The 21,606-nt window shown below is 40.4% G+C and overlaps 1 protein-coding gene across 1 annotated transcript in view; it reads left to right on the plus strand.

Annotated features, from left to right (window-relative positions):
• The window catches only part of LOC119742636 (peroxiredoxin-1-like), a 35,871-nt gene extending 23,165 nt beyond the window's left edge, over window positions 1–12,706 (plus strand). Inside the window, exons 4-7 of the mRNA XM_038218769.1 lie at window positions 6,656–6,772; window positions 8,314–8,436; window positions 11,676–11,806; window positions 12,617–12,706. Coding sequence (XP_038074697.1) covers window positions 6,656–6,772; window positions 8,314–8,436; window positions 11,676–11,806; window positions 12,617–12,699 — 454 coding nt within the window. The 3' untranslated portion in view covers window positions 12,700–12,706. The remainder of the gene's footprint in view (window positions 1–6,655; window positions 6,773–8,313; window positions 8,437–11,675; window positions 11,807–12,616) is intronic.
• Window positions 12,707–21,606: the final 8,900 nt, after the last annotated feature.

Here is a 21,606-nt window from a genome sequence, read left to right on the forward strand (position 1 = left end):
GTGTGACTGTCAACAAAGATGTGGCATTTGACAGACAACAGAAACCTTCAACTTGTGTAATGAAATTAACATCACGCACAATTTTTGTTCATTTGGTGGATGATCAAATATACAGTGGTTGATCAAACAATTGGTACTTTGGCAAAGCCCTAGCTGATTGATAATAAGCGTGTTTGATATTTACCCACCCCAACCCCCCCCCCCCCCACGCGCTAATTTTTCATGCCTCTAAATCGGGGGAATTGCACGTATGCACAATACGGGAGAGTAAACGAACGATCTAGGGTTGCTCGACAACGTACGAGTGACGTACGCGGCAATAATAAATAATAAGTTACGTTAAATATCGGAGCCCCTTTTTAAAGTGAACTTGTTTTAAATAATTATATTGAAGGTGACATAATCGACTGAAGCCATGCTGCTTCAGGTACTTTGTTATTACACATTGTTTTCTGGGGGGAGGTGGTGGCCATGCCCCCCTCAAACAAAAACAATTGTCATTGATTTTGTGTTAAATAATTTTTGTGGGTTAATAAACAATAAGAGTAGTGGAGGTGACCATTATTAAATTGATGGTGCTCGGGCCCTTTCTCTCGACAGATTTGTGAAATAATCATAAAAAGAGAGATACACGTAAAAGGAAGAAAAAGACGGCCCCCTCCTCCCAACTTGCGTCAAATGAGTTCCAGGCGCCCCCCCCCCCCTCTCCCGTTGTGGAGAACAGCGCAGTAGTATCTGCATCTGGCCATGTACAAACATCCGGTTGTTGATGTGTGTTTCTTTGGTGTAATGTATGTTTTAATGGAATAGAGGGAATTTAGTTAAGCATCAATCGCTGAATGAGATTCAAACCCGGCAAATATCTGATGGTTTTTCCGGCTGATTTGCGGCGAACATCAGATTGTGCACTGGCCGCGGGAGGATTTATTGTTGGCGCAGGTGAGCGGCGATGATTCAATTACTGTCAGAATCATCCCGGGACTCTCTGCGTTTCATTGTATTTTCTCTTTCCCCCTCGTCCGTTCGTTAACATGTGAAGGGCCGCCAAGGTCAACCGGCGTGTGTTCTGCTTCTCTCGGTAATTTAATCAAAGCGCTTGAGTTGCCGCCGTGGCCCAACGATGATAAATGCATTAAGTGCCATGGCTGTATTTCTGCACAGAATGGCGCATCCTACAAAATATTTAAACAGTTGAATTGTCCGCGGAGAAGAAAAAGGTTTTCAAATCTGTTAAAAATGCGGGCACGATATCTTGTCCACTTAGACCGTTTTTTCCCCCTGAATCTATGAAACTGAACTGTGTCATGATGTGATTGAAGAACCAGGGCAAACCAATTTATTATCCAGTGAGTTTGAATACATAATTATGGTGATAAAAATGAGTAAACACAACTATACATCATTCCAATTTTGACGTGACGTGTTTGTTCACCATTTAAAGCTCTGAACATGTCAGTGAAGGTGAATTCATCATGTGAAATCCTACAAATGAGCACTCATAAAATGTACAGATAAGCATTAGTGTTTATTGTTGTGCTAATGTATGTATGAATTCATCATGTGAAATCCTTCAAATGAGCACTCATAAAATGTACAGATAAGCATTAGTGTTTATTGTTGTGCTAATGTATGTATGAATTCATCATGTGAAATCCTTCAAATGAGCACTCATAAAATGTACAGATAAGCATTAGTGTTTATTGTTGTGCTAATGTATGTATGAAACCCATCCACTTGGTAAAAATTTACATTTTTAATAATATATACTGCATGCATACGTTCAAGCTGAGATTAGTATTTTCCAGGCCCAGTTTTATTTTTTGTCCACAGCCTCATCAAGGGTTATGTTAATATTATTAATGACTGTAATGCAGAAATACCAGGTAAAATTCTCAAAATCTTAACATTCAATGCAGAAATACCAGGTAAATTTCCCATTTTCTCAAAATCTTAACATTTACCTTTTAAAAGGTTTTCCCAAAATATGTTTTTTTTCAGTTAGCTTCAGTCGCCTACACAGTCGTTCTTGGAGGGAAAAAAAAACACAGATAACAGCCCCACCCCCTTCAAACAAAAAAAGAGAAAAAAAGAAAAACAGAAAAATAAACAGTAATAAAAAAAACCTAAGATGCCGACCCATTCCATTAAGGACAGGAAACCAACTCATCTGGGTATTCTAAGCCGATGCTTTTCAATATTTCCGTCTCCTCAGAAAACCACTCTATATTCCAAGGCTTTACTCTGGATAACACAATCGGCAAATCCCCAGAAAGGAAAGGGTCTTTTTAAAGATGAATTCCCGTGGCATTTTCGAGTTCCACCTCGATAAATATATTTGGGGTTTTTTTCAAGTGCTATTTTCGTAGCAATGTAACAGTTAATAAAAAATAAAAAAAATGCAGGTAACACCATGTGGAAAGATATCTCTTCTTGGAAAAAGTGTGGTTCTGAAAAGAACTGGTTGGTTGAGTGTAGAACTCAACTTTTCGGACAGTGTGCTCTGTCTGTCCTCAGGATATAACAGTTATTCACATTTGAATGAGACATTGAACAAAAATCCACCATCGTTGAGTTTATTATTTCTTCACAAACTTTGAATTCTTGACTGCTGGACAATAATTCATCTCTCACAGCGCAGGGCAGGTTATTTGTGCACAAAATGAAAGCCCCTTTTTTAGAGGAATGCAGATGCCCAACATCGGAATGAAACAGTTTTGCGGTAAAACATAAAAAACAAATCAATTTTTTTTTTAAGAGCATGGGTACATCATCTTTAAATACAAATTCGTATTACAGTTGGAAAGCATTTCTCACTGATATTTGATGCATGTTAATTCACATTGGGACTTGAAGTTAACACGGACATTTTTTTAATCAAGAACTGAAGAACACTGCTGGGAATTTATTTTTTAATGGCATTATTTTTTTTCATATGATATTGTAATGGATGGTCTTAAGGCCAAAAATAAAAATGTTCTGCTTCCGCTAACATGGCATTTGAAAATAGGGTAGGTAGGTAGGGAATTTTTTTTTTGGCCAATTTTTTTTTGTGCACGATCATATGGGGGTGTCTGCGTGTAGTCAAGGGTAAAAGGTACAAATTGATGGTTTTAGGTGTTATTTTCTTATTTTTCCAATAAAAAAAATCAGGGTAGGGGCTGTCAGAATAGGGTAGGTAGGGAAGCAGAACTATTTTTTTTTGGCCTAACAAGCTATTTAAAGAGTATCCTGGCAAAGTTATTGTTGAAAATTATACTTGGTTTAAAGATAGTAATGGCACTAAACTGCCTGCGATATTATTCTTTCTGGCATGCTGGCATTTTGAAGAAAACAATAAAAGAAGGTCATTTCCAAAGATGCGTCTAAAGATGCATTTTTGGAAGTTTCCGTTAGTATCGGTAGTTCGTTTTTAAATCGGCAAACCTGTGAATGGTGCGCGCAAGTGTTGACACGAAGCACACGCACTCTCGCGCGGTTGCTATAATTTGTCCGTTCAGTGCGTGGCATCGCGTAGCTGTATTCGGCCACATGAGAAAGTGTCCCAGATGCTGATTTCAGGCGCAATTCAAAACATGACTCGACAGCTTTTTTAACTGAAATTGAGATTCTGGAACATAGTTTCTATATACAGCATTCACTGAGCTAAAACTTCATCAGGTTAGTGTTAAGCACCCCTCTTTAGATTTTGAGCACTTTTGTTGCTTCAAACAAACAAAAAGCTCAAACCACAAATAATCCACTCTATCTTTAAGTACACAACATGATACTTGTCATATAAGGCCCTTTCACAGAATCTGAAAACTCCGTGTTAGACGCTGGTCCAACACAGAGATACCTTTCACACGAGCAAATATCCAATCCTAGCTGGTTGTGTCCTTTCTCAAAGTTGTGACCTTGCTTAATTCTCTCATGACCAGTGGTGCTTCAAGCCTTCTAGCCAAAGTGTATGAGTTCCTTCTCTTAAGAGATTGATCTAGTAAACTGGACAGCTGAATTTTCCACATGGATTACTTAGCCTTTTGATACTCCGAAAGAAGCTTTTGTGAGTCCAAAAATCCTCTTTTCCCCCCCCCCCCCCTTTTTTTGCTTGCTCTTTTTCATAAATTGACCCCAGGTCTCCAGAGTTGATAAATTTAAATTTGTAGGGCTGCTTGTTGTTCATTTTTTCTGATGCAAGGCTCGATAAAAGCTTTTGGAGGGGAGCATTTCTTTGGATTTTTTTACCTGCATTGTTTTTTTTGCTATTGGGTTTTTCCCTTCACTGACTTATTTTTATTGTATAATTCATAAATACCTCAGACAGTTTAGCTACCGGTATTCCTATTGGTCGAGAGCCCGTCACGTGGCCGGTCTTAAATGGATGATAAAGACATGGCTAGCTGGTCTTAAACACTTTTCCAGTGTCACAATAAAATGTGGACTCCTAAAAATCCAGTGCCTCTTACCCTTTCATTGGTTGAAAGTTCACAGTTCTCACGTAGGCATGCGCAACACTACAAGCGAGTCAGAATTTTATAGTTCTAAATTCAAAACGCAACGCCCCAGGTGCGTTCTGCGCGACATCGTGCAGAACATGCTACGCGCGCGTCAATCTCCATAAAAGGGTTGTTTACATCTTACTCGCCAGCTGAACACTCCATTATTTTGCTAGAGGGATGTTTCCAAAAGCATGAAGTGAACAAAATCATGATTTTTTTAACGAATTATTTGATATTTTTTTACCGGAAAGGTATTTATGAATGGGAATAAATATGTGCTCGGTCGGTATTTATCACTTAGTTTAAGACCACTTAGAGTCTGGGTGCTGATAATTACCCTCGCCTCCGGCTCGGGTAATTATCAGCACCCAGACTCTAAGTGGTCTTAAACAGAGTGATAAAAACCTCCGGAGCACATATTTATTCCCTCATTACTGTATACTCGGTGTTGTCCTGGGTAATTACTACTTGGGTGGGACTCGAACCCACAACCTCCTGCTACTAGTGCAGACGTGTTACCACTTGACTACCGAGCTTTCCGGGGTCAGTTGGCTGGTTCAAACCTGATAGCAGCGGGTACCGCAACTAAACTATCCATGAGATGGAATTTGCATTGGGGTGTTGTAAATTCAAAATCGGGTGTCGCTCTTCACCGACGTATTATAAAAAATACGTCGGTGGAGAGCAAAACCCATAATTGAATTGACATCACCCCGACGCAAAATTCCACCTTTATGAATATATAGGCCTAAAGGAATATTTATCAGCCTTGATACCACATGTGAGGCTGTGATGCTTGTAGTTCTGAAGATTTCATAAATGTTCTACATTTCAGTCATGTCCACGTTTGCATGGAATTGCCTGCAAATGGTAGGCCTAGTACCCTCTGGAGAAAAAAACAACAGCTGCTTCCAAATACGCATAATTGCGATTAGTCGTGCAGTTTTTATTTCAGACAGTACTTTGTTCAATTACTGACATGCCATGCATGTAAATATAGATCAGTGCTTCCTGAATTAAACAGCGGCAGTGCCAGTTGCCCTAGAAACAAGAAGCCCTATGTTACAAACAACGCAGGTTTTTTCCTTGTTTCCTCCCTCTACCATGGCCATTTAATTAAAATGGTTGACAACGCCCAATCACAGTATTGAAGTTTTGTGTTTGCAAAGCTTGCAATGCTCTACCCGTATGTATGCACAAAACAGTTTTTGCGTTTTCAGAAAAAAAGTATTCTCCTAATGGAGTAATGCATTTCTGAAATTAAGCATCCATTTCCCATGAGACTTTTGAGTACAGATGTTGAAAAGCATTTTGTATGGCATTTGTCTTTGAAGTTTGTACGCTTGTTTTTTTTTTCATGGTTGTATAAATTGAAAGTGATTTTGCTGGGCCGGTTTTAAGACTTTAAATGTCTGAGAATAACAGCGTGATGTCTGCCCTACATTGTATTTGTGTCATCTTGGTGCTCGTCCAGATGAAGATTAATTGCAAACTGTATATGTACATGTGTGTACATGTTTCAGCATGCGAATGTGTGTGACAGGCTGTATGTGCTGCAAACTGGAACTCTCATGAGTACGCACACAGGCCCATCTACCGTGCATGCAGTAAGCACTGTCGATATCAGAATTTTCAATAATCAATATAGCGGAAATCCATTATTGAGAATATTTGGTATATCGATTATCCCATGTAAAAGTTGAAGCAATGGTGAAAGCTGTGGCTGAAAGTCGAGCTACGTCGTACCGTCTCAACAGAAAAATGGTTCCCGTTCCGTCAGTATTCGTTGTCAGTTGCAAATAAGGGCAGGAACCAGTCTTGCCACGGTTCCATCCACTCGTACCTATGTATAGTGTGAACGTTTGACGTGTTGCATATGAGTAAACCGGTACATGGGTAACATTGGGGGGAATCCCAAAAGGTGGTGTGAATGTTATTTCTTACTGACCTGTGTTCAATCTTACCCGGGGTAAGCCATCGGCTTACACAGGTAGATGACATGACAGTGTGAAAGCCCCATGGGGCTAGTTGTTGGTTTGTCTTCAGTGTTTGTTCATATTTCTAACAAAAAAAACCAAATAAACAATCGGGTGCTAATTTTAAATCTTTCTCACAAAGAGATTTTGTTTTTTACTTTTTGAGATATATTTAATTTTTTTTAATTTTTTATTATTCAGTACCTTTGTCTGCCCAACGGAGTTGATTGCTTTCAGTGACCGTGCCGACGAGTTCAAAGCCATCAACTGCGAGTTGCTGGCCTGTTCCTGTGATTCCCAATACAGCCATTTGGCCTGGTGAGTTCTTACTGAAATTTCCCCCGTGCCCTATGCAACCTTGTGTTGCACTCTTGATTTGAACAATTAACACAAACGTTAGCTAGGCCTCTGCAAACATGCCTAAAATGGCAGCACCCAGTGTCAGCGTGTGGAAAACCTTTTTAAAATTTCATTATAAAAAGATTAATTAAGAAGTGAAATCTACCATCTGATATGTGAACTTTATCAGGGTTCAATTTTAGCGATAGCCCGCTAGCCAAAAATGCTAGTCAAAACAGCGGCGGGCTAGTCAAACTATTCCTTAACCCTTACCCTACTAGACCCTCCAACGCATGCCAATATGTGCCTCAAGAAAATCTCCTATGTTTTTTGCATGGCCCTCCAATATCTGCCATGTCATTTCAAGGGTAACTGGACAGGCACTCCAATACATGCCACAGAGAACAATGAGAGTCCTCTGATAACAATCAAGTGCCCCCAGCTGGTCAGTATCAGGCACCCTCCAGGGCCTCCAACTCCTGCCAATTGGAGCCTTCACTGCTACATCAAAGTATCCTCCAATAAACTGCAGCTGGAGGGCATTGGCATAACCAACTGACATGCAGTAAACTACCCTCAGAGAGTAAGGGTTAAATAGCCCGGCTGGCGAGTCAAAAATTATTGGGCTACGGCAAAGATGAAAGGACAAGAAGAAATAAATCAGAAAATTCAGAAAAGCAAACATGTATCAATTTGTATCTAATTTGATTAACTGTTTGGTTAAAAAATTATGATCTGTTTGTCAAAAACACTGACGAGATTGTCCAGGATACACGTTTTACATGTGTGCACATTGTTGTTTATGAGACACTCTATAAAAGAAAAACAAGTGGGCTAGTGAAACTGCCCTCGGGCTAGTTAAGAGTCTGTTTCAGTAGCTGGTCTGGCCAGTGAAAAAAAGTTAAACAGTGGTATTTGTTTTCAATCGCCATACATCTATCACATTTTACTTGATTGAAAGAGGTTTTCGTTGTTGAAAAAATAACGGATTATACTCTCTGAATATGTACAGATGTATTTTGTTTAAAATCCTAACTCCCTAGGCCTTTTTGCTAGGATGCAGCTTCAATACTACAAAATCCTCCAATTGGCCTCATGGAAAAATAGCATATATCCTTCAAATTCCTCCATTATTTCTTGAATATGGAGGGGTGACCACTGCCTGAATCCTGCAAAATCATGCGGCAGTGACTGTCAATATGTTAAGGCTTGGCCAGTGACATCCTTGAGCAGTATGGAGGATTTCAAGCGTAATCCAGGCCTATAGGTATGCATGGCTGAGCAAAAACAACACAAGGTCCGGCCAAGACCTTGACCAAGTGCATCCTACCAAATCAGTAATGCACTTTTGCCATGCAACCTCAATCCTCCAAATTCCTCCACTGTGGCAAAGAGGATTTTGAAGGATTCAGGGCGATTAGGGTTTTAAAGCCGTGAATAGGGGACGCTTTGAGGGTTCAGTTTTTTGTCAGACACCCTGTAGCTACAATTTAGTACCTTGTATCCCGTCTCATTTTTAGGACGAACACGCCCCGTAAGAAGGGCGGCATTGGTTCGATGAACATGCCCATCCTGGCTGACAAGAGCTGCAAGATTGCCCGAGACTACGGTGTTCTCATAGAGGAAGATGGAGTCCCATTCCGGTAAGGAAAAACAAACTTTAATCTTAAAATTAATGTGGCCTGACGTTGCGAACTAAGCAAGTTCTTCTTCAGAGGCTAAAACAGAAATGACAGAGGTGCATACATTAACATGGGGGTGCACACAAACATGCAGGGCTGAAAGAAGAAACACAAAAGGAGGATTAGGTGGGAAAGGTGTGGAAAGATGCAGGGGAGGGTGGATGAGAGAACAAAGAAACAAAGGGAGATGGCAAACCACAAGGGGTCTTGTGTAAACAGGGGAGGGACCAGAAAGGGGAAGGATCAAAGGTCACAGGGAGTGGGAACGGACAAAAGAGTGTGAGAGTGAAGGAATGATGGGGGGGGGGGGAACAGTATTGAGGTGGAAAGGGATGAAAGATGGGGGAAGATGGGTAAACACAAACAAGGAAGACCAGATGGATTATCTGTAACAGAAGACAATGGAGGAAGAAAAGGATTAATCATTTCCAAGTTGGATGTTGAGACCATGTGGTTGAATAGTTCGAAGATGATTCATCCACACTTTCTCTCTGCTGAGGCGAACTGAGTCCTTGCGATGGCCAAGAGATTCAATGCCCTGCAAAATCATATCAGAAATGGAGTGGTTAGGCAGGTTGAAGTGATGACCAACAGGGGTGTCTAGTTTCTTGGTGTTGACCGTTGACCGGTGGGCATAAAAACGCTTCTTGAGCGTATTCTTAGTCTCACCTACATACTGCACTCCACAGACCCTGCAAGAAATGAGATATATGACATTAGAGGTGTTACAAGTGATGTTACCAATGGTTCTGTGGGTAGTGACAGAAGAGTGGCCAGAAAAGGAGTCAGACTCCTGGATATGAATCTGGCAGACAACACATCTGGAACTGCACTTGAAAGTACCATGCTGGGTGGGAGGGGATGCATCTAAGGATGGGACTTCAGCTCGAACAATCAAGTCCCGTAGATTTCGAGGACGCCTGTAAGCCAATGTGGGGCCGTTGGGGATGGCGCGGGCAAGGCGATCTGAAGTATGGAGGATATGATGATTGTCATTAGTGATTTTGCGAAGGGGAGGGAGATTGGGGTGAAACGTGGTAACCAAGGGAATTATGGGTTTGGCCATGGCATCAGGGGCCTTTCCCGTGAGAGCTAGATTTCTGGGGATAGCTTTAGCTCTGGCAATGGCACGGTGAACTTGGCGAGAGCTGTGACCCCTGGCCACCAAGTTGTTCCTCAGTATCTGTGTATGGCGGGAGAAATCGGAATCATTAGAACAAATTCCTCTGAGTCGGAGTGCCTGGCTAAACGCTATGCCAGTTTTGCAGTGCCTGGGGTGACAGCTGGAGGAGTGGAGGTACTGGTGGGTGTCTGTGGGTTTGGAATACAGGTCAGTGGTTAGTGAGTTGCCTTGCTTGCGGACGGTGACATCCAGAAAGTGGGTTTGGTGAGCCGAGAACTCCGATGTGAATTTGATGGTTCTGTGGAAGGAATTGATGTGGTTAGTGAAGGTCAAGAGACTGTCCTCATCACTGGTCCAGATGAAAAACAAACTTCATTTAAATACGAGCTTGGGAAATGTTTCCATTTTAGCAATTAATTTCAATTCCATGGATTCTATTCAGAACTCTTTAAAAAAAAAAATGAAAATGCTGCGAAGATTAACCCAACTTGGACCCCTATGGCTCTCGGGGTCAATTACAAAGAGCAACTTTTGAATTGGACGTGCTAGCAACAAAATCCACTTAAGAGACCAACAAGCTTGGGCCAACAAATGTGTTCACCTTTTTTTTTTTACCTTTGACCCCATACATGTAGCTGTAGATCAGATGAAGAGATTTCCATGGACATCATTTCATGTTTGACCAAAACCAACATGTTAACAGCGCTACTTTGTCATTTGAGCTTATTTGAAATTTTACATTATTTTGACCTTGACCCCATGATGACCTTTGACCCCAGTTCGGTCATGTGACATGTTGGGGCTGGGCTACTGATACTTTTGACAAAGTTTGGTTAAAATCGGACAAAATATGTAGGAGCAATAGACAATGTCAACATTTGTTTCTAACTCACTGATTTACCATACCTCATACATATTCATGATACAGAGCCGAACTCTCACTGGTCAATTCACCATCACGTGCCAGATGTTATTTTTGCTGTTTGCCAAGAGCGCGCGAGGATTCACGCACAGGTACAGTCTACTAGGCATGCGCTTTACAAAGCAATCGTTGAATTTTCGCACAGGTGTAGTAGGCACACGCAATCGCACACGAAGAGATGGTTGTACAATACTCAGCATTGTGTTGCTTCAAATGATATAGATGTACATGTACCGGTACATGCCCAATAAGCAAATGATGCTAGGTGCCAGACATTGCCATTTTGTTTTGTCTGTCAGTTGGATGACAGTCAGTGTTAGCCAGAGATGCCACTTTTCCGGTTTTAACCAGAATTCCGGTTTTTACAAAAAATCTCACAAAATTCCGGTTTTTCCGGCCATCAAATTAACCAGAAAAAGAGAAGAAAAACTGTGGAAATGCGTTGATTTTTACCTCATTTAGTACCTTTAGGCGCACGCATGGCACAATGTTGTTCGTTGAAGTACATGTAGTCTTAAAAACAGCCTTTGTGTATGTTGTTGCCGAGCCTGCATGCGATACAAGCGGCCAACGTACTTAATTGCACGCAGTATACAACGGCGCGTCGCGCGTGCTTCACCGCGTGCCGGCGTGTTGTGTGCTTAGCACACAAAGCATTCAGCCTGGATATCAAGTCTATCATTTCAGCTATCGGTGGTTTCCGATCGCAGTGATATATGTGAATACAAAAAATGCGGGTACCAACCATGTTTTCGTTGAGCGCATCGCGTAGTGCAAGGATCATGTACACCGACAGCAGTGTTGTGGAATCATGCATGTTTCGTGTCGAATGTTACGTTGGAAATTCGGTTAGGCAGAATAAATATTAGGAATATGGAAAAAGTCAAAGTGATTAAACGAACCGACAGTTTTAAAGGCCATAGAAGCAAAATTAAAAAATAAACAGAACTTGGCTTGGCTACAAGATAAAGATGCCGACAATGGGGACTTTGTGTCGGACACGGAGTGGCTTTTTCACACACAAAAAAGTCCGGTTTTTCAAGCAGCCGTTCCGTTTTTTTTCAAGCACACCCAGTTCCGTTTTTTTTAAGCGGACCCTGTGGCATCTCTGGTTAGCGACAGACGTCTAAGGATATATTTTCTTGTTTCTTCCAGTGGTCTTTTCATCATTGATGACAAGGGTAACCTACGGCAGATCACCATCAACGATCTCCCCGTCGGGCGCTCGGTGGACGAGACTCTGCGATTGGTCCAGGCGTTCCAATTCACTGACAAACATGGAGAGGGTAAATCAATTTCTGTACTTTTTCTGTCATGATTGGGAAAATCTGAATTGGCACATCCAGTGTCTTTCTCAAAGGCAAAATGACGGGTAAAGAAACATAGAAGATGGAGTCACGCAAGCATGCATGGGTGTACGTGTTTTACATAACCCCCGAGGACCGACACATAAAGGGAGAACCTGAGGCGAAGCCGAGGGAACTAGTTTGTCAACTTCCAATACCGAGGGGAGCTAATATCGACTGTCCACACGAAATAAACCATGTTCGCTTTTAGAGGGCGATTTCAAACATTCATCATTCTATTCCACTTTTAGTTTAATGCCATCGACACCAGATAAAATTAGTGGTTTCTTTTTCATTAATAGTCAATCAAATAAGCTTTACCTGAAATCAATTTAGAAAAGGTATACTTGCGTAAATGAATGCACAGGTAACATAATTGGCCGTCTGTTTCTCAAAACCGAATGCACCGACAGTGAAAACGATTGAGCGTTCGTTGAATTGAAATGGGAATAAAGACGGGCATTCAAATTCAGACAAAAATGAATGACCGATTTTAGAAGTGAATGAACATTTCATGAAATTGGCCAGGAAAACCTATATTACAGGGACAAAGGGAAACACAAAGCAATGTCCTCGGGAGTATAGTAAAACACGACCATGTGAACATATGTATAGTAAATGGGCAGAGACTGTCGGTGTATCAATAAAAAAAAAATCAGAAAAGGAAAACGATGTTTCTGTCCAGTTAGTTTTATGAGAGATGAGATATCGATCCAGAATTTTAATATATTTCCATTTTTTTTCTCCCAGTTTGTCCTGCAGGCTGGCGACCTGGCAAGGAGACCATCAAACCGGATGTCAAAAAGAGTCAAGACTATTTCAGCAAGCAATAAATAAAATTTAAAAACTAAAAAAAAAACTTTTAGATAGGATTGAACAAGCATACATACTCCTAAATTATGTATGTATAATTGGCAGTTTAAATGAGGCACTGTATTGTTGTAGTTTGGTTTTGAAAGATTGATGGAAAAAAAACGTTGCTTGTATGAAACTTAATGTTATGTGTGCACTTTCCTTGCAGGGAATTTAGTGTGGTTTTAACTTGTAATGACATGTGGTAGCAAAGAATAACTTGCATTGGCCTTTTTTCCACGGCGGTGTAAAACACACGGTGGGCTTGAGCTGCTTATGTTGGTTGGTTAGCGAGTGGTTGGTTGGTTGGTGGACACTTTACTCGGAGTGTATTATACTGTTCTATGCCATGCGTGTATCACAGCTTTGCCAGTGAGTTTCTATGGAATACCTACAGCCTTGTGACACTGATGCGCATGCGTCTGATTTGCATATTAGATCACGCCCCATTGCATTGCAAAATTCACGGTTGTACTGTTCATGGAACCGCCGTGGTTACAAACCACGGTCTATTTTTGAATAATATTGGTTTGTTATATAAACCAGGATGGATCTGTGATGATGCGTTTTAAATATCTATCACAGGAAGTGTTAACCGCTAGCAGTATTTCTAATTCTCAAATTTTTTTTAGTAGTTCACTTCCTGTGTAACGCCGGCCCCTTGTACTAACTGGACTGGTTGACAGTGAATCATCCGTCCGCCATGTTGGGTCACCCATGGCACATGTGCTGCAAACGTTCGTATTGGATTTGTCTGACCGGCTTTTGAGGTTTAAACAATACTTTTCCCAGGACTAGCCAACAACCAAAGAATAAATATTTATTATCAGGGGAATTGTTGTTTTTAGTTAAAAGAACAAAACCTCAGTTGCGGAACGTGACATTTTGGAGATCCAAGATGGCGGATCCAAGCCACATTGGCCAATAAGTGTGCAGCAGCTAGTCCATAGGTTAGTGCTGTGCAATCGTAGAACTAAAAAAACCATGAAATGCTTTGCGTATTCCAACCAGCCTGTGCACAATGCTTCTCTAATAATCTCTCGGGCAATAATGCACAGACCAACTCAGTACTATAGACTTACACCAAACAGTTCTTTAGAACACTGCAAAACCTAGAGCAGTGGGCCTTGCTAAGAGGGGCTCGAGGTCATTGTGCACCCCCCCCCCCCCCTCCCCCATTCATCTTATCTGTCATTTTGTCGGTAAAAGTGTCAGTGATGACCAAAAGACGCTGCAAGCCATATATAGAGAAAGTTACAACAAATGTCAATTTAGGCTTATCTTTGGTCCAGTATGGCTCGCATAGTGTACATATTTCGATGGGACTTTAATTTGCACAGTTTCCAGTCTGTGTAACTGTGTGTCGCCGTAGTTGAAAATACGTTAAAAGTTACCCGAGAATCTCAGGCAAGAGTACTTTCTCGTTACAACAGAGGGTTGCCAAAGTTGGTGTTAGAACTTTGGAATTACGGACAAAATTCAGAAGTACAGCATGCACTCAATGGAGCATTCATGTATGCCGCACCAGTAACGTGAAAATTCAACCGAAGTACGAAATCCTTTCCAAATCATTAAATATGCGATATTTGTGTGAAGTATATCCTTGATCCTTCATAAGCTGAGCAGGTAACGCTTTGCAACGCGCGCACGTTGTCAACGCAAATTAAAGGCGAGTGCGTAGAAAGAGGATCAGGAGTGATTCGGACCCAGTCTTTGGCTCTGAGATGCCACCATGAACAGTGCAAAGATGATGTCCTTAATGAAAAAAAACATGACATTAATGATCAAGAGGACTGCTGTGGCTGCGACGTTTGTATTCAGTTGAATTTGCAACACTTCTCGCGATGACTCCATGATGCACAGTGCAGCATTTGGTGCTATATTTTTATCTGCGTAATAAGCAGAACTCAAAAGTCTTTCTAAAACAGCAAGCTCCTAGTACTATGAACACATTTTGTCAAGTAAGCAAGTAACCATTGTGAAAGTACCCCACAATTGTTTTGTTGAATTTTTGGTTGCGCACTGTTGGTTGGTTGTTAGAAAATGTTTAAGATTTGTACTTCATAAATTGTGATGTTGTTACCAGTGTGTGAGTGCATGCAAATGTCAATCCTTGTAAGTTATGGAAAAGACACATTTGAAGCATTAACAAACAAATTTAAATCAAAATGTAAGATGATATTGATTTCTCAAGTAAATACTTTTTTTCCATAGTCACAGTACTGGGCTGATTACGCTGCATTTTCCTGAATGAAAAATGCAAAGGCAACATTTCTTCTGAAGCCTTAATTTGTCAAGCAGTCAGGAATTGTGATTATAAAAACAGTTGGATTCAGTTTGTAAGATTTTCTACCTAGTTTTATGTTGGCCCTAATATTCATGGACCCTTTTTATACTTGCATTTCTACAAGTTTTAAAGTGTTACTATATTTTTCAGTACTTCAATAGCAGCTGTTTTAAGCTTTTTCAAAAACTAATTCTCAAAAAAAAAGCAGAAAGACAAAATTGTTTTCAAAATGCGTTTCAGGAAAGAATCATGTTTTTTTTGTTTTTCAATCTGCAAGCTTGAAGCTATTAAACCTTGCTCCATTCAACATTGATGTGTTGTGGTAGTAGATGACGATAATGATTCATTAAATAGTCCTAACAGTCCTGAATCCTCCAATTTCAATATAATTTTGCACACCTTAAAGGAATAAACATGTGCTTGGCCAGTTCAAACAAGTACTATGGGCAGTAGCGTATCCAGCTTTTGATGTCAGGGGGGCAACCATCAATTTTACCTCGTGTTTTGTGAAACACCCCTCTGGCCATGTCTATGGTATGTGCCTCATGCGTGTACTGCTAAAAATCTCCTTTTAAGGAGATTGGCGCGGGCACGGCGCGTACTGCGGGATGTGGCGCAGAATGCAGCGGTGCAGGAATAAAGTGTTTAAAACCAGCCGCTGTTTTATCAGTGGTTTAAAACCACCCATGTGACGGCTCTCCACCAATAGGAATGGGTAAACTGTCTTGGGTATTTATGAATAATCAATTAAAGCCATTTATTACATGATGAAGGGATTCCATCTGTAGATTTGTACTTAGTTGAAGTGACTAAATATGTAATTGATATTGTCCAGGTGGTTTGACGCATCATTTATCAGTGAATTTGATTTTGTTTCTTAAAGCCATGTGGGAACATTTGCAATGATCTGAAAAGATTTTAAAACAGACATCTTAGTCAAAGGGAAGACGGGCCTAGTATCAAATACCCTGTCAAATTATTCTGCCAAAAATGGTACCGTTTGGAAGAAAACTAACATTAAAGGTGGTTTCAAAATGGGTACCCGTCGGAAACCTTTTTTTTGTGTGCGTTAGCAACAGAATCCAGTTAAGAGACCCCAAAATGTGCACGTTTTAATATTTTCTCAATTCGTATAGTATCCACTCAGCTGAAACTTCAACAGTTCAGTTGTGATGCCCGGTTCATACTCTGCGCGAAAGCGAACGCGAATTTGTGATGTAATGGCAAGTATTCACGCTGCGAATTCGTAAAAGTTGAACATATTTCAACTCGGCGAATTTCGCAGCGAATGTTTCATGAAGTCAAATTCGCATTTGCTTGGAGTATGAACCGGGCTTTACGCACCCTACTTAAGATTCTGAACAATTTTGTTGCTTCAAACGAAGAAAAAAAAAGCACAGAACACAAATAAATAAGCCCAGGTTAAGTGTGCTCCTGAACAACCAAAATTGTGAGTGGTGTTGATTGTAATGACCATAAAGAGTATTTTTCCAAATGACAAATTTTATTGCTGGTAGATGCCAAGGTTGGTCAAGTGCGTGAAGTCTTTAATTGAATCCATCCAATTTTAGTAAATGAACCATGAAGAGTGCATTATTGTTAAGCGGGTAGTGGAATATAACAATGCCGCTATCTAGTTTTACCATAATAAAGTATAGGAGCCTTCCATTTTCATGGCCAATATGTGTGTTAGGTGTATTTGTTTGTTAATCACAATATAGGGTTTTTCATAATTGTTACCATGGATAGTGTGTGTCGGAAAACATGGGTCAGATTGCCAATAAAATGAGATTTGGTACTGGCCACAACTTGCCTGCATGGTGTGCGTTTGTGTTTAATAATAATAATACCGGAGTCCTATATTGAGCACGTGTCTACCAAATTAGGTACTCAAGGCGCTGGAAATTGTCTATTATTAGAGACAGGTGAATGAAGTTTATGAGAAATATGAGACCCATTATGTAGCACCTTATAAGGGTTTACAAGGTGCTGCGGCGCATATTGCAGCCACTGCTAGAAACACCAGGGCAAACCCCTTCTCTTAGCGATAAGTGTTACTGGGTTCTTTAACGTGCATTACACAACACACGGGACCTACGGCTTTACGTCCCATCCGAACGACGAAGCAATAATGGTAAAGTGCCTTGCTCAAGAGCAAAAGCACCATGTTCTCATGGTCAGGATTCGAACCCATGAACCACGGCATACGAGTCGAACGCCGTAACCATTGGACCACAGCACCCCATCGCCCAAGTTTACATCAGTCATCATCATGGTCATTTTATACTGGGTGTATTAAAAAAGGTAATCCAAAATTCTAAAATGTGTTGAAATAATGATTACTGTTAGTGGGGTTGCATCTAAAGGGTGCTTCGTTTTTTCATTGATACTAATGTGCGTACTCGTAGTGCTTTATAATTAAGGTCCCAAACCGCTTCACAATACCCCTGCCTCATCGGGCCATGACCCCATTTCTTTCTGCAGCAGCTCGAGATCAGTGCATTCTGATCTCTACCTTCACAGGTACCCATTTATACTCCTGGGCTGAGAGGCAATTGTAGTAAAGTGTCTTGCCCAAGAACACAAGCATCATGTTCTCAATCAGGGTTTGAACTTTCATACTATGGCACACGAGTCAAACACTGTAATCGTTGGACCACAGCACTCCACACCTTACTTGCAGTTGCAGCCTATCAGTCATGGATAACTGAGCACCATTGAATTACAATGATCAAATGCTTGTACAGACCTGTGCCATGCTTGTTCATATGCTGCACCCCATAAACCAAATTATGTTATGTTCATTTTGTGTGTGTGTGAGTGATGGTGAAAATGTTCTGCATTTGTCCAAGTCTGAGGAAATTAACGGTCTTGTTTGCGTGAAAAACTGAAAATGACAAAAATTTAAACAAAATCCCCAATACAAATCATCAAAACACTTCTGCCAAATAAAATTACTTTATTTTCTGTCAAAACGAATATGCTTAGATTTCAAACAACACTACTGGACTTATTCAAAAATATATATTGCAGTTGTTTCTTTAATTTGTACGTTTTAAACTTTGTTCAGTAAAGAGGGAGTCCATTTTGTGTTGATCTGTAATCTTCAAATTTACAATAACCCAAATGCTTATTTACAAGGATAGCACTGGAGTCTATACTGCAATAAACCCATCACAATATTTGCAACTTTTTACAATTTAAATTGTAAAAAGGCAAAGGAAAAGTTGTTTGTTCTAACTCAACCCTGATACCCAAAATAGTTGCTATGCTATGGGCTCCGTGCACAAGTACCCCCTCAACGGTAAGAAAGGGAAAGTTGGGGGAGACCACTGGGAGAGACATTCGAATGCATTGCTGACAATGCCTGACGCTCGCGCGAAGACGCTATATTGTTTTGTGTAATAGAAAATGACAAGTCGTGCACACGCAGTGTGTCCTGTTTGGTGGGGGCTCTCGGAAGTGGTGAATAAGCGCCCTCTATTGTCCGCACAATACGTATGTGTATGTGCACCATGCTTTTTAAACATGTAGTCTTGGTTTTGGATTTGATTTGGGTTACGGTTAGGGAACATCAGTTGTTCCCCTGATGCAGACTTGTACGACTCGTGACTCGAACTCGAGTCTGACTTGAGTCTCATTTTCCGTGACTCGGACTCAGGCTCGAGTCACGATGACAAATGATTCGGACTCGGACTCGACCCTGCGGACTCGGACTTGGACTCGAACTGTGTGACTCCGGACTCCACCAAATATACCACCAATCACTTCTTTTTTCTTCAACAATGTAATTACAAATTATTTTGAAGATGGTCCTCTCCTGAGCAAGCGATAGAGTCTGCGCAGTGCAGAGGGAACGCATCTAAATACTGCACATACACAACGTGTGTGGCTGGCTTGTTTCCAATATATTGATGTGGGAAATCAATCTATCAAAACATGTACCCCAGCGTCCATTCTTGATATTGCATTATGCAAGCTTGATGTGTTCGGTACCAGATTATTTTTTTCAGACACTGGTGCCTTGCCTTATTTGATGGTTTGCACCTTTTATTTTGAAACCCATGGTGCCCTGTCACCAACAACTGCAGGATTACAAGTAAAATATAATCCACACTAATTACCGATTTCGTCACCGTTTCCACGCAGAGCCACATATGTCCAAAATTACCATTTCTTTTAATTTCATTTTGTTTACCCACTAATTTGCTTTAAAACATTGTACTTGACCATTTTGACATGTTTCTGTAAGCAAAACATCATTAATTTCCAAATTACTTTAATAATGCGAAGGGCAGAAATCTCAAAAATTGTATTTTGTGTTTTCACAAAGAGCCACATACATTTTTGCCCCTTGAACGCGTACAAAACCTATTGCACGGAAAGGCATAAAAGTAGGTCAAGTGAAATTTTCGTTTTCACGAAGAGCCACATATCTTTACTAATTAACTGTCACTAATTAACTGCTGTATTCATTCTAATTACTGGTTCACGTAAAATTCAGCTCTCATAGAATCATGTGAAAGTGTTCTTATTGCAAAGTTGCAATGTTGTAGAATTTTTTGCAGGTTTAAAATAGGAGAAACCTCTTTTGGGATTAGCTCTATACAACGCTTTTTCTTCAAAATCCACATATGTGGCTCTTTGTGAAAACAGTGACGATTTGACCAAGGCTACCACATGGACAGAGTTAAAGTTCATAATGTTGACATGCCCCAAAGGCACAGACACTGACGGTGTGTGGTTTTTGCACTTTCAACATGTCTGATACACTCAAAAAAACGAACCCAAATTCAAAGGTTGTACAAGGGGAAAGAGCACAACATTGGAATGTGAATTATTATGCATGTAAACATGTGCAAGTTAAAAAACAAAATGCTCAGTATGTTTGAACTCACAACTGGCATTGTACATTGTTCAGTAGACTAAAACAAATTAAACAAAAGTTGTATTGAGCAACCTAGGTATTAAAAACATCTATATAAAATTAAAAAGTTTCTGTAACTGCAACTGAGAATTTAATAGTTGTTCTTGGAAAGGAAAACCTTGTTCTAGAAACTTGTTCTCGGAAGGCTGATGGAAGACAAAATATGCAGTTCATAAAGTAGGAAAAGAATTACAGAAAGTCTACACACAAGTCGTTGTCATATTTTACTCCTTTCTCCGAGTCCCCAGTTTACCCCCCCCCCCCAAATAAAGGATATTTAGTTGGAATCAAGTAAAGGCAACAAGGCTGAGTTAACCAAGTGCTTGAAAGAGTAGGAAACATGAATTTTTGGGCACACACAGCCACAGATACATGCACGAAATGTTCAATTTCTATTAACTGCAGGATTATTTTTGCTTTAATAAAATTTCGATTTTCACAAAGGCAAAATTTTCCAGCCAACTTCTGATATACAGCCAAACCCCACAAATACTGATTCGCAAGAGTCATTTCAACAGTATTTGTAAGATATTTCTTGCCGAAACCTCATATGTTTCAATACTCCGGGGTGTGCACTGGAGCGTAAATTGTACAATAGGCCATGCACAACGGCCAATTCAAGATCAACACACAGTCTGCCTCCACAGACTTTGTGTGTGTGTACAAAAGGCACAAAGGATTAGCGTGTTTCGACGTCACCCAGAGGCGAGTCGAGGCAATCTTGACGTCTTAACCCGTCAGCCGTGCCTGTGTATAAAAACAGCCAGTGCGTGTCATCACGTCCTCCGATGCAAACTGGTTAGAAGGTCTCTAACTCGAGTCCTAGTTCTTTTACAAATACTGGACCATTTTTTTTTCGGTACAAACCATTCAGCCCCAAAACTCTTGATTTTTACTTTTTCCCCCCAAAAAACCTACGTGCTTATTTTCACACTAAATTCATACATTCATTTCAGTAAACATCTTCAGACTCAAAAAGGAATAAACATATTACCGGTCAGTGTTTCTCGTACATCATGCCAAACCAAGTTTGCATGAAACACCATAAACAACATACATGTCAATACATTGCATTCAGCACCAATCCTCCAAAACGCCTGCCATCTCAAACGGATTTCAGGAAAATGACCCACGCAGTTTAAATTGTAGCAAGCAGGAACAATATCTTATCACTAATGGTAACAGCATAACTACTCGATCAGGAAAGTCAACGCAAACTAAAGCAAACAAAAGCTGATCTAAACTTTGCAAGCTAAATTTCACTCTTTATACAGAAATACTTTCATTAAAAAAAGGTATTGCAACAAAAAAAGCCATAAAATAAATATTTCAACGCTAAAGTCACACACAACACACGAAACCTTTGGTTCATTTATATCAAAGCTAAAAGCCAATTCACTATGTACATTAGCATGACGCATTTACATCTCTAGAATTTGTCACATTTTCTCAGAAGCACAGTTTCACAACAAAAGCCGTTACAACTTCTGGAGAACTCACATCAACTGCAGAGATAGGTTCACAATATGCTCTTGCCCCAGGGGCAAAGCAAGGTCGTGTTGGGGGGGGGGGGGCTAAAATTTCTTGAAAAGGGCACTTGCACATCCCTGCTGAAATGTAAACACGTTTTTTTTCTCCGGACACTTGGCCTCCGTAAAATAAAATAGTGTTGAG

This window comes from Patiria miniata, unplaced genomic scaffold, assembly GCF_015706575.1.
Source record: "Patiria miniata isolate m_02_andy unplaced genomic scaffold, ASM1570657v1 HiC_scaffold_6, whole genome shotgun sequence".
Classification (NCBI taxonomy): domain Eukaryota; kingdom Metazoa; phylum Echinodermata; class Asteroidea; order Valvatida; family Asterinidae; genus Patiria; species Patiria miniata.